At 36.0% G+C, this 14,552-nt stretch overlaps 1 protein-coding gene across 3 annotated transcripts in view; it reads left to right on the forward strand.

Annotated features, from left to right (window-relative positions):
* grb2b (growth factor receptor-bound protein 2b) overlaps positions 1 to 14,552 on the forward strand; it is a 44,190-nt gene that overhangs the window by 14,269 nt on the left and 15,369 nt on the right. For all 3 annotated transcript variants that reach the window (XM_058770723.1, XM_058770722.1, XM_058770724.1), the window contains one exon: positions 12,611 to 12,708. In XM_058770723.1, the coding sequence (XP_058626706.1) occupies positions 12,611 to 12,708 (98 nt within the window). The remainder of the gene's footprint in view (positions 1 to 12,610; positions 12,709 to 14,552) is intronic.

A 14,552-nucleotide genomic window follows, 5' to 3' on the forward strand; every position in this document is an offset into this window, starting at 1 on the left:
TTTTCAGCACAAGGGTCTTGTGGGTTTGAATCACACTGCCAGCAGAAAGAAGGAACTCGTCTCGATCGTCACACATCAGCTGAGCTCTCTAAAAATGCACTTTGGTTTATGTTCTCAGATGAATTGTGCACTTGTTGTAATTAAATCCGGCGCTTTTGAACTTTTAGTGAGATTCTGCAGCATGCTTTTCATATCAAATATTATATATATTTTTAAAGTCAATTTATTGTGGATATGCATTTAGTCAAGGAAAACATTGTGATTTATTTTAATTATCAAATTCATCTTTTTTTTTTTTTTTTTTTTTTAATTTGTCATAATTTTTTGTGGATATGTTTAGTCATTAGTCAAAAACATTTTGTGATTTTTCTAGTTACAGTTGACTCCAAAATGGCTCAATTTATATTTTAATATTATAATTTTTTTATAAACTTTTTCAAAGGTCATGAACATTCATTGGGTCTAAAGAAGGTTTGGAAACCCTGAAAAAACAAGAAATACTTAATTTAACTTCAGACTGATGTTATATATTCTTTTAGAGTTTTAAAGCCTTTTGAAAGTCTAAAATCTGCATTATTGTAGCGTACGGAGAGCCAGTGCTTAGCGCATAAATGAGTGAGATGACTGTAAATGTATCCGTGTTAATATCTTAGCAGTTGCATGTGGAATCTGTGATATCTGTATGATGTTCTCCATTGGACGGTTAGTGACACACCCTCTGTCCTCCTCGTCATCTTTCTGTTTATCACTTCCTGACCCAGGTATTCTGGGAAGGAGCGTCAGCCTAAAGGGGGCTGAGCGCGTGCAATGGCACCCTGGTGACATCAGCGTGTGAGCTTGCAGCCACCTTTAAAGCTACTTTGTTCTCACTTCCTGTTTGGTACAGCTTCCACCCCCAGCAGTTTCCTGTCTCCGCAGAGCTGCAGTGGAGTGCGTGCGGCAAACATTGAGCAGTCTTGATTCGACTGTCTAATCACTGTTCAAACATGTCCCGTCCTGCTTCAGACTCCATACGAGTACTGGCTAGGAACAAGTTTTTTTTTTTCTTTCTGGTATTTTTCAGCTATTTTTGGCTTTTTGTGTTTCACAAGTTGTTTTATATAATTTCTTGCCGTTTTTTATTTAAAGGCAAGAAATTGTTTAGATCCAATTCTTTTTGAAGTACTAGTTCTTAATTTAGGTCCAATCAATGTAGAATTGTAAAAAAATATATTTATTCTTGATCGTACTGAGCAGAATAGTAGTACAGCAATGCAAATTTATGTATTTGTGTGTGTGCGCGTGTATGTGTATAGAGAGAGAGAGATGTGGGTATATATGTATGTATATTTAGAATGTAATTTTAAATAGACTGAAATTAATAAAGAAAATTAAAATGTAATATTAAGAAATAAAATTTAAAGTTTAAAATCATTTAACCATAAGTTAATTTTACCATTTTATGTAATTTTATATTGAATAAAATAAATTTACATTAAAAAACTAATAATAATAACAACATTTCAATCATTCTTTTTTGGTCCATTTGAGAATTTAATTATGAAAATGATATAAAATTACAATTTTATGTCCCTCTGTTTATGCTTTTTCCTCTTGTTATTTTTAATCATATCATATTAATTAAAATCCATTTTTAAATGTAGTTAATACATTTAAAAAAAGATTTAAATAAGAAAAAGTATATACTTTGTGTGTTCTTATACTTTGTATAAATGTATGCTTTGTTAAAGTATGCAACTGCAAATTGTATAGTAATTTACAGTAAAAACTTATGGCAAAATTGCAGTGATAAAAGCATGTTAAATGGCAAATATTTGGCAGTTTTGTTGAGATTGTTGGTTTATTTTGTGTGTGCATTTCATTTGTTGTCAGTAATTTGTATGATTCATATTTCAGCCATCACACTTTCTCTAGTCATCAGCCACTGAAAGAGCCATACTTGTTGAGCGCTAGTGTGCATGTTTATATTACACTCTTTACATTCAGTGTTACTGTGTTGACCAGTGTTTATGCATGCTTGCCGTTTGACAGCGGAGAACAGGCTCGCTCTGTCTTTAATCTTTTCTATGTGAAGCATAAAAAAGCTTGTGTGAATCTGTGAGCTCTGCATTAGCAAAAGCATGCATTCAACATGAATGTTTGCTGAAATGATGCATTACCTCACCGTGTTTCAAATGAAGCTATAAGCCGACACATGGAGAGAATGAGTTATAGGTGGTGTCACAGATGAAGGATGAGGTTGCTGCCCTCATCAGGGCCGTTTCCAGCTGCACAGAAGTGTTATCGGCCGCCGGTATCTTTAGGGACTGAGTCATCATGGCGAGACGTCCCTGGGTAGCAGTTAAGGTGACTCAAAGACGGCTCATTAAGCAACTCATCGGCTCGGTGTCAAGAAACTGCAGCCAAGTTTATGTAGGCATTTACTTCTCAGACCTTTTGAAATAACAAAAAAATGCTGAACTTTTCACTTTTTCATTTTTGTTTTTTAATTGTTTTTGTTTGTTTTTTATTCAGACACCTTCAACATTTCTCACATTATCACAGTTTATTCGCTATAGTTTAGAAAATGTAATAAAATACGACAAGAACTCAGTTAAACTGTGTGAGAACAAATTCAGCTTGATAATGTCAGATAACTTTGATAGAAAGGTATGTAATGGATTACAATCCAACAAAATTATTCAGACAGCTGTTAGTATGACAATATTTACACAACTATCAACACTTTGTCAGGCAACCCTTATCCTTAATGACAGCCTGTAGTCTCCTGGGCATGCTGTCAACCAGGTTCGTGCAAACCTGAACTTCAATTTTTTCCCAGACTCGGTCTGAATAATTTTTGGTCCCAAATTTGTATCAATTTTACTGGTAGTAAAAAAATATAAAAAATTATCTGGTGTCTGAATGATATTTGGTTTGACTGTATATCATTGTTATTTTCACACTTAATTATGCCCATTAAAATATATTTTTCAAGTTTTTGTTACTTTCACTGTTCATTTTTTTGCACTATGGTACATCATCTTTAATTTAATAGTATTAGAGCTGCTCCGTTGCAGTGTCTCAGTACTGTAATCACGCGTTTTGCTGTAATAATGCAGGGAACCATTCGTTATAAATCTTCGAACTGTGATATTTTCAGAAATAAAAGTTGCCTTTTTTTCATCTGAAACGTGCTTCGATTTATATTCCAAAGCCACTCATATAACACAGAAACACTCATGAAGCAAGCAAAACACGTGCAACGCGCGCACGTATTTGTATTGGTGCAGAATGAGAGGGACAATACAGGTTTCAACTGTCAGATGTCTTTTATTTGAATGGTAATGGATGATTAAAACAAGGCAGCAAAATCGTTTAGAAAGGTAATTAAATGTCAAAACCACAGAGGGACCAGCAACCCGTGAAGAATCCAATTTGGAATGATTACAGTAGCAGGTACTCAACAAGGTGGCTAAGATCACAATCCCATGTGTGCTGTCCGCAGAGCTCATTAGAACAGCCTCCTAAAGCAGCGATTAACACGGCCCTTCATCACTTTGGCTTGTTAAGAACGTCCTCTCTCACTGCCTCTGTATCAGGCAGGCTCATCAGCAAGACTTGTCCAAAACTGTCCATCAGTAACTGTGATTATAGACTTCTACTCATGTGTCAGTGTCATGAGGACGCTGGCTTATGTAACAGCACAATCCATGATTTATAATTCACGGATGGGCAAGCAGAAAGGCTTAGTCAACCTATGGAGCCAAACCGGTTTGATGTAATCTTCTGGTTTGTGTGGGATAGATTAAAGTAAAGTTCAGATCACCGGTCCGTACATGTGCCATGTGTCCTGTTCACTTACTTTCCTTTGTGAAAACAAGATGATATGGCAAATATATGTGGCAAAAGATGATATTTTGGAGAATGTTGAGGACCAAAAACACTAAAATTTACTAGCAATTGACAATTGACCCTTTGCAAAGACCCACCCCCTTAGTTACTGTTTCTATCTCCGACAAGCCGTGCTGCTCTCACAATACACATCATGTTCTCTCGCAGTGAAAAATACATCGGAGCAAAGAGGAATCTGACAACACGCCGACAGACAAGACAGAGCAGGTTACTTCTGATATGAAACACAGACTGAGCTTTCGAATTGTCATTTTGTAGGAAATTCAAACAATAAATACCGTTTTGTGGCTCTTTGTGTCGTGACAGATCACTGAATATTGCCTCAGTTCAAGCAGCAAGTGAACTGATCGTCTTTTCATATTCACTTAAAACACAAAACAAACATGAATGAACATCAGAAGGTATCTTGTTTCAACCGCAGAAAGACATCAATACACACCATTTTTCAAGTTTAAGTCCACCGACGTTAATATACACTCTTGTCTGGTTTGTTTGTTGGGCAAAATGGCAGATTCATAATGTGTATCCCTAGAAAAATCTCTTTAGTTAGGGGAAGGCCACGAGCCGTTATCATGGAGACTTGTAGGGCTGTTTTAGGGCTTTTTCTTTCTAAAAATCTGAAAAACATAATCTGATCAAAGTCGTTTACTTTCAGGAAAGCAATTCTAACAGACTTCATTAATTCCCTGAAATATGATGAAATGGATTCTGGGTGCACGAGTGCAAGCGAGCTGTATTTAATCAGCAATCACAAGTCCCAGCGGGAGAGCTGTGAATCAGGACGAGAATTATTACTGCTGATTGCCGAGCGCTGTTGTGAATGAAAATGCAAAATGCCATTTTAAAGGCAAGACGCTTTACCATCATCTCCATTCAGAGTTTCCATTTGAATGTTTTCTCCAGGGTCAGCACAAACGGCATCGCAAACAAACCCAAGTGTAACAATGCCACTTAACCGTAATCAAAGCCTAGTAATTGCTGTAATTTGCGGCAGCGACGTGACCTTAGCCTCCTCGTCTGTAGGGCTAATTAAGCGCAGTGACATCTCGTCTGATCGAGTGCTGAGTCAGTCAACGTTCTGCAGGAAAAGGACTCTTGGGAGTAATTCTACAATAAGGACTCTTTGCTTCCATAATGAGGTCGAACTTTATAATTATGCCAGCTTCATTTAATGTGTTTTGCGTTTTGAATAAAATGCTGCCATCAAAAGTGCTAATGTCTTGCTTTTTGATCTTTTAAAGTTTAAGATTACGGTTCTCGCGGTTAGTTGATATACGAGTATTCGTCAGATTGTTTAATCAAGCCGTTTCTCTCCATTCCTCTTTCTTCAGGAAGCATGTTCAGAACTGAACACCAAAAGCATCCCGGATCAGATACTCTGCTGGATGTGGTTTGTTTTTGTTTTTTGGAGGGTTATTGTGTTCCCATTACGTCCCAGGGTCAGGCCTGAGGTACTGGGTTGAGACAGATGGCGAGATGCTGCATGTGTCCGTTGTTTCTGTATGAATTATTTATTTTATTGAGACGGTCTCTTATCCGTTCCCCTTTCTCAGCAGTCTTTCACTGACTGTGATGTTAAAATGTCATGTCAGGTCTTTGTGTGCGTGTTTGACAGACTGACAGCATCTTGCCTGTACTAAAGTCGTGCAGTCAGTCATAAGCAGAGACTGACACTAGCTTGCACACTGCTGTCTTTGTGAAAGCGGGTCTGGGATGAAAAGAAGCCTTGTTGTAGCATGCATCAGCGTCTATGGTGGTGTAGTGTGCCCTGACCCTTTGTGAAGTCGTGGATGGCAGTGTTGATAACAGCACATGGGTTATAATATGAACGACTGGCCTTTATTATGTAAGCTTACAGTTTGCATGATTTCAAAGCTTATTTCCTGCGCACATTTCACCCTTTTCTAAAATTAAACTCTTCATTTGCTTCGGGAAGCGCAACCTTCAGCATTCATCTTTAGCTTTCTTTTTCATTTTATTTATTTTATTGTATAGATTTATATTTTGTTTTATTCATTTTATTTTTGTTTTGTTTTAATTTAATACAGGGTTAACCCTAAATGTTCAACTTTATTTATTTTTGTTTTATTTTTATTTTTTTGTTTTTATTTGATATTTTTGTTTATTGTATTTTACTTTTGGTTATGTTTTATGTTTTATTTTTGTTTTATTATTTTAATTTAATACTGCTAACCCTAAATATTAAACTTCAGAATTTTAACTTCCATTTTTGTTTTGTTTTATTTATTTTTATTTTATTTTATTTTCGCACACCAGATTAATCCACACGTTCAGATAATCTACTGCCGTCGTGTGTCTCAGTCCTCTCTGGACTCCATTGCCGCCCCTCCTGTCTCTGTCGGTCTATGAAAACTTTAGCCTTGACCCTCATCTGATGACGTCGAATTGACCGCAAATGCGTAATTTTCATCGCCACTCTTATTCCAAACCCCTCGTCCAGCTTTGACCCGTGGTATTGGCTCAAGTAGCGGTGGTTGCAGTGCGTTGTGGGTATCCCGACGTGTCTTCTCATCTCCGACTGTGAAGTAGCGGCTGTTGGTTAGAGCAGAAGGCCACAACAGCTGTGGATGAGATAATCTCTGCCACACAAAACGAAAGCACCATTACTGTTGTGCCATGTCTGATTAAAAGCGGGGGTGAGCGCTGGGGGCTGTTGACACAGCGCTGACTTGACAATGGATAGAGATTGTGTTTGTAAGTGAGAGAGAGAAGTGTAGGCCAGAGCGAACGGGCCGTCACAAGAACGTACTTGTGTCCACTGATAAAACTGCCAACAAAGCAAATCGTTTTGTCTCTGATCAGATGTTCAACTGTGTGTGTTGGGTAAAAAAATTGGGTATTGTGAGTGACCGAGTTTGTCCAGTGTATCTCTGATATAGATTTGCCATCAGTGATTTTATAGGGGGAGGAGTTAAAAGAGCCAATCGTGTTTGTTTGTTGACTAGCCACAAAAAATTCTTGGCTAAGAAAGCACAATTTAGAATACCATTTTTGTCAGATTTTGTTATTTGAAAGAAATCTTGACCTACAGTTTTGGAGATTGAAGTTGATAGGAGCTGTAATTGCATGCCTGGAAATAGCTACCCCAGGTGTCTATGTATGACATTTATACTGTTTTTTTTTTTTTTTTTAAGTTACAGTATACATTACATAATTTTAAAAAAATTATTTTATTTTAAATCTATTTTTATTTTAATTTTAAATCATAAGCTGTTTTTTTTTTTTTTTTTGTAGCCATGTGTTTTAGTTACTTTTTTCTTACTTTTTCAGTGAAATCTATTTAGATCTAGATCTACTTTTCAAATGAGAAACTCACCGAGATCTACCAAGTGAAAAACAAATAAATGATATAATACATATAAAATAAATAAACAAAAAGGCTTGTTGAGATGTATCTTTATATTGCATTTACCTAAAGCAGTGGTTCTCAACCTTTTTTACTCCAAGACCCCTCCTCTTCAAATCAATACTGCAAGCCCAAACTTTTCTATTCACTAAAACCTTTGTATTCTAGTGTTATTACTTTTCAATTACATGCATTTTTTTTTTTTTAAACGAAACAAATTCAAAATAGATTTAAACATTCCATGTTCTTTTTTGCAAACATAATTTTCAAAAATGCCACTGCAGATATACAACTTAAAAGTATGTAAAGCTCAATTATACAATAATTTTAACATATAAGCACAAGTCAACCAGCTATACCACTATACGGGTCCATTCAGAATCACTAAACACACCAAAATACAATTGAAAAATGAAACCATTCTGAACTCAGCGATTTGAAGGTGGCTTGACGCCACAGTGGCGAGCTGCAGAACGAGCTGCACATATGTACATAAACACCACTGGTCCTCACGAACTTCTCCAAAACACGCGAGCATCCATTTTAGAACACTCGCTGTTAGGGCGGGGCGATATTGCCTACTTAAAATCAATCTGCAGATGACAAAAAAAATTATCAAAACAAGTTTTAACTTTTATTTTTTGATTTTTCCCTTTGATTTGATCTGGCTTTCCCCCTTGGGGTTAAAGTGCAATCAGAAACCAGAATGGCCCTGCCATTGTAAACAGTGAAAATGTAACACAACATAATGTAACAACATAAAATTAGGTGGTCCCTTTTTGATAAGTTTTCTTTAAATACAAGTTTAACATCTTGCTATTCAATAGATAGGAGGTAGTTCTGATAAAGTGCAAACAAAACATTCAACAGCATTAAATATCAGTGACTGTAGGCTGTTTTTTGGCGGGACGATGACGAATGATTTACAGATCCTGAGCACCACTGACAAGCATCTAATCTTGTAAAATGTGTGGTAAGCACTACCACTCCATAGTATAAACAGAGTACGTGCGATCGCTAATCTCGAAAGTGAAACTTAAAAGCATTATGCATTAACATAGCGTCTTAACATAGCGATGGGCGATGGCATCGTCTATCGGCCCACCCCTATATGGCAAACGCGCGGGGGGAGGGCTGAGCCCATTCGGATCTACGGGAGCCCAGAGGGGAGCGTCGGCGGATGTTAAAGAGAAAACCGATTTTCATTCAAACAAGTCGACGTAAACTACACATTCGAGTTAATCCTAGCTTAAAGCCCAGCCCTACTCGCTGTATTCAACTACGTGAAGAGCTGTATTGAAGCAGAAATAAGTTATAGTGAACAGTGCGCCGAGAGCGCACATACAAGGTTTGTTTGCGCATTAATTATAACGGACACATCGCGCGCCTAATGCACGATCCTGTATGTCACTGTAATCATCTTTACCTTGATTTACAATCGTCGTTCATCAAAACTTTAGGCTACTAGTGTGACACTGGCTTCTTTTATCCAGCCGAGAGCTGTGGTTTGCATATCATATGATCATACAGCGGTTTTGAGCCGCCGTTCAGTCTGTATTTCACACAGCGCGATGAGAAACGGTTTGCTGCTCCGAAACACAGAACATCACACAATACGTATAGAGGTTGTGCTGTTATTTATTTATAGGCTATATATTTTTACATGTCATAATATTAGTGAATGTATTATATTTTAGTTTTATCTCACGCCCCCCTGGTTGAGAACCACTGACCTAAAGCGCAATCTACCAGCACTGCCTTCTACCAGTCGATCGGGATCGACCTATTGGGCACCCCTGCCCTAGACCTTTTCACAGTCTCTCTTGATTTTGTGAATTTCAGTGTTCTTATTTTCAGACTTGCACTTGTCTAAGAGTAAAAACAGACGCATTTGAATTCGCATCTCATTTCCTCATGAGTCTTCCCTGTAAATATATTATTTTCATTTATTAGATGGAGTTTTAAATCTAAATTATTTTATATGCATGCCTTTTTATATATATATATATATATATATATATATATAACGTCAAATATTCTGTTTGTTGAATGAAATAAATTTCTTTTCAGATTTTTGGCTTGTGATTGGATTTTCACCCTGTTTTTGGTGGCTGAAAATTGAACTGCCATTCACTGCCATTTGGGATCAGTAAGATTTTTAATGTTTTTTTAAAAGAAGTTTATGCTCATCAAGGCTGCACCTATTTGATCAAAAATACAAAAACTGTAATTTTGTGAAATAATATTATTGCAATTTAAAATGACACTTTTCTGTTTTAATATACTTGTGAAGCAAAGCTGAATTTTCAGCATCATTACTCCAGTCTTCAGTGTCACATGATCCTTCAGAATTCATTCTAATATGATTATTTAGGTAGATTCTTTGATTAAATAAAAAGGTTAAAAGAACAGTGTTTATTCAAAATAGAAATGTTTTGTTACAATATACACTACTATTCAAATGTTTGGGGTCAGTACATTTTTCTTTTTTTTTTTTTAGAAATGAATACTATTATTCAGCAAGGATGTGTTAAATGGATAAAAAGTGATAGTAAAGACTCGCATTGTTAGAAAAGATTTCTATTTTGAATAAATGCTGTTCTTTTTCTTTCTTTTTTTATTCATTGAAGAATCAAAAAAAGTATCACAGGTTCCAAAAAATATTAAGCAGCACAACAGTTTCAACATTGATAATAAATCAGCATATTAGAATGATTTCTGAAGGATCATGTGACACTGAAGACTGGAGTAATGATGCTGAAAATTCAGCTTTACCATCACAGGAATAAATTACATTTTAAAGTATATTAAAATAGGAAACCAATTTTAGAAATTGCATTAATATTTTACAATATTACTGTTTTTTGTCTGTATTTTTAATCAAATAAATACAGCCTTGATGAGCATAAGAGACTCCATTTAAAAAATAAAAAAAACCATTAAAAATCTTACTGATCCCAAACCTTTGAACAGCAGTGTATTATGTATTATTTATTTATGCATTAGAGCAGGCTATTGAGAATTAAAATGCAGAAAATCTTAATTTATTTTAAAGTAATCCAAGTTTGATGTATTTTTAAAATGATTATCATCGCCTATGAAATCCCTTTTTTGACCGGCTTTGTGAAAGTCACTCTGCCATGTGGCCTTTAATGCAGATAGACCATCACGTGTGAGAAATATGTTTGCTGTACGTGTGGTTGGGTAAATGATCAGATCCAAGCTTGATGCAGACAGTTAGCGAGATCGCGCTCTCTCTCTAAATAAATAAATGATGGCCATCTGTAGCTTTCACTCCAGATTGAAGCTGCTGAGTGGATGGTGTCAATCTCATCGTTGTCTTTTGGGTTTAGCTGAGAGCTGTTAGCGCCCTATTATGTTTTAAGTATGCATCAGGGAGAGGACTGCACAATCAATTCTCTCTGTATTTCTCTTTGTGGCTTTGTTGCTGCACTGAAAGCGTCCTGTAAACCACCCAACATGTCGTCTTCTGCCTGTGCACCCACTTAATTCCAGTTATGAACACACCAAATTTTATGTGAGTCAAAAAAAGACAATCATTGTTTGCAAAAACGAAAAGGAGTATGAAGTATTAAATGTTAGGACAGAGATTGCATTAGCCCAAAATGACTTGATTTAAAATGATCTGGCAGTTTTTGCAATGCATGCAAACTGGTGTGTTTCTGAACTACTCACAGCAGGTATAATTTGCATTGGGACTGTTAGACTAGTTGGATAGCTATATTTCTCATATTCTTCACAAGCAAAATTACAAAGTAAAAGTGAACCCCAAAGGTGCTAACCATATGCTAAAACCACATATGGAAACCACCAGCAGGGTTTTCTATGATCATGTGTTGCCATATAGAGTGGAAATGGGCATCAGCTTGGGCATTTAGTGGATATTTCCCACGTTTTAATGGTTCCCGATCCATTTTTGGTCAACGGTCCGTCCCTTGTCGTCAGACTTTCTCTTTCTGTCCTCTTCCTTTGGTTGTCTACCCATCAATCTTTGCGGCGGAAGGATGTTGCATGCTCTGTTTCCTCCAAACCACAGTTTTGAGTCTGTTCTCTGGCAGATATTTGGTTGAAAAGGATGTTGGCCAATGCAGAGAATATAAATACAGGCACCATACTTTCCTTTTGGAACAAATTGAATTGAAACTGGTCTGTTGTGACAGTCTCAACATAATGTGATGCTTAGGGATGCACAATATATGTTATCAATGCAGCTAATATTATGGGTTATTGTAAAGATTATAACATTTTATACTGATTTAATATCACTTAATTTTATGTAAATATATCAATTATTATTAAATCAGTATATTTCCATATTAGATGTCTATCAGCCAATATTTTTGTGTTTTAGATATTTTCTTTCATCTACAGCTAAATTAAATGGATAATATTGGATTACAGCAAAGATTTAACCCTTTACGAGCACAATTTTTTTGGAGTAGTCTTCACATTTAGAGGTCTCATTGTTTTGTTTTTTTTGCGGAAAATTATTTAAACAACTAAAACAATAAATGTTTGTGTTTAGCATTATTATTATTATTATTATCATCTTTTTTTTTTTTTTTTTCAGTGTCTATCCATATTGGATATTTATTCTTCCTATTTTTAGATTTTTACATACTTTTGCTTTCATCTACAGATAATTTAAAGGGAAAGTATTCGATTTCATATTTAAGAGCACTATTTTATGATAATTTTTTCCATTTAGATGACTTGCTCATTACTCTTGGCGAACGTTTTTCTCAGAATTAATATTTTCCAACAGCATTGTTTATAGACCTTAACAAAAACAATTAAATTTCACATTTTGTTGTTTAAATTAAGAGCTGCAATACTGGACAAAGATAAAAACAGTTTTTCATACATTTTGCATTCGTTTTTTGACTCATGGAATTGAGTATGCAATACTTTGTACCTTTAATCAGATAGGTGGTTTTCTGAATCCTAAACTGAAAAAGCCTCAGTCCACACACACATTTTTCGTCCAATCAAATTCAGACACCTCACCACACACTTTTTTTCCATCTTCACACATGTTGTGATGCTAAAATAAGATAACTGACCAGAATGCAGGTGGTTAGTGCTGGGCCTTAGCATGATTGCTCTTGCATTACACTTTCACACAGATGTTTGAACTCTTCAATGCTGCTGTGATGTTTAGCTTTCTTGATAAAATAACTCATGTGCTTGTGATAACTCGGGACGGATCGTTATGCATAACAGAATAATGCTGTATGCAAATTATAGTGTAATGCAATCATGTACAATTACAGCAGGATAATGAGTCATGTTTAATCAATAATAATGGTATTCTCTTCTAATCCACAGGTATTAAATGAAGAGTGCGATCAGAACTGGTATAAGGCAGAATTAAACGGCAAAGATGGTTTCATTCCTAAAAACTACATCGAGATGAAGGCACATGCGTAAGTATACTAAAGATACTTTAGCCGCCACAACCTGACTTCCCTTTACACCTCTTTCAAAGCACCATGAGATCATTCACATCTTTAAAGTTGAAGTGTGTGTCATTTCTGTGCCACTAGTATCACCCAACAAAATGACACACAGTTCCTCTTTTTTCCACCTTGAGAAATATTGCTCTATTTGTTTTTATTCAGAATAATTTTTCTTCAGAATTTTCTGTTTAAGTGACTTTGCTGAATCGTGCGAGTCATTTCCTTGCTGGACAGCTCTTTCAGGCTTACAGAGAATTTAATAAACTCAATCTAACACCTCTCCGACATGACTTAACTTCCCTAATCTGGGAGAAACTCCTCTGCTCTGTGTTTCCCATCATTGCAGACATCTGTTTTACGAATCTGTCAGCATTGAGGAGATTTACTAGAATCATGTTTGGAAATCTTTGAACAGAGCTGTGTACAGCTGTTATAAAACAAGGGAGTGAGGGTCTCAAGTATTGCTCAAGAATTCAAATTGGCATCAGAAGCAAAGTGAAGAGATGGTGTTAGTTTATTACATCATTCAAAATGTACATCTTCAAATTTATGTATCAGAATAGCTCAAAATAACACACAAGACCAGTGAATCAGTGTTTTGAACTGATTCCCGGACTTTCAAACCCTGCCATTCTGCCCTAGTGTCAGTTTCAAAATGTAATAACAGCATTGGCAAATGGATATTGCACAGTTTATGTATCAAATGAATTATTTTATCTAGCAGAAACAGGTATTTTGTTAATATAATATACCTTTTGGGTTTAAACAGTGAATTTGAAATATATTAACTATATTGAAATATAAACTGTGAATTTGAATTCTTGAAATATATTTGATTTTAGTTTACAGATAAACAAGGGAAAAAAACCAGTGCGACATGTAACAGCCTATATATGCTGAGTTTTTCAGTTAATTTTTGTGACACGCTTAATTTGTTCACAGAAAGAAAACTCAAATGGCAGAAAGCAACATTCTATTTGTTTTCCTTATTTTACAAAAGCACGTTTTGTTTTCATTGTGAGTGTACACAAATAAAAACAGACCTTTATACAGTGATGCATTAAGACAATAAGTGTTTAAAGTTGATTGAAACAGTCAAACAGATAAAGTGATCACACACACACACACACACACACACACACATCCATCAGTTCCAGCATTGCTAACTTGACAGCACAGTTGGTAATTTATCAAAATAAAGTACAGTCAAAGACTATAGAATACCCTTAAAGAGACTTTGGTACAGTGAGCCAAACATTAGTGCGCCCGCCTCTGTGTCACCGTTGGACCGCGACTGAAGTACAAAGCCTATCATTTACATAATAAATAATAGTTTAGCATTCAGATACGTTACATTGCAGATATGGAAATATTATGGGATATTTGGATTTGTGCCGAATGAGAGAGGTAGGATACACGAGCACAAAGCTCCATTTCGCAAACAGTTGAGTGCGCAAGCCTTTAAAGTATACTCCCTTGTCAGTCTATGTGAGAGACGCGTTCGGAATCAGCACATGGTCACTGTCTGGGGGCTTTGTTTTCAAGTGCGCAACTCATGGCATTCGCTGTTCTTCTGCTGGCGGTTATCAAACAGCGCTGAATTACTGCGGGCACCCCCTTCTGGATTGGGGGTGAATTGCCTTTATTCGTCGTAAGGCCTCATGCACTGAACCGAGATGTCCGTACCGTGACGGTTCGGTACGAATACATATATCGTTCCACCCCTACCGTTTAGTTGTAAATTGTTTTATTTAGACTTTTAATTCACAAATTACCTCAAACGCCATGGCACTTCCTTTACCGGACGCAAG

Source organism: Onychostoma macrolepis, chromosome 03 (assembly GCF_012432095.1).
Source record: "Onychostoma macrolepis isolate SWU-2019 chromosome 03, ASM1243209v1, whole genome shotgun sequence".
NCBI classification, from domain to species: domain Eukaryota; kingdom Metazoa; phylum Chordata; class Actinopteri; order Cypriniformes; family Cyprinidae; genus Onychostoma; species Onychostoma macrolepis.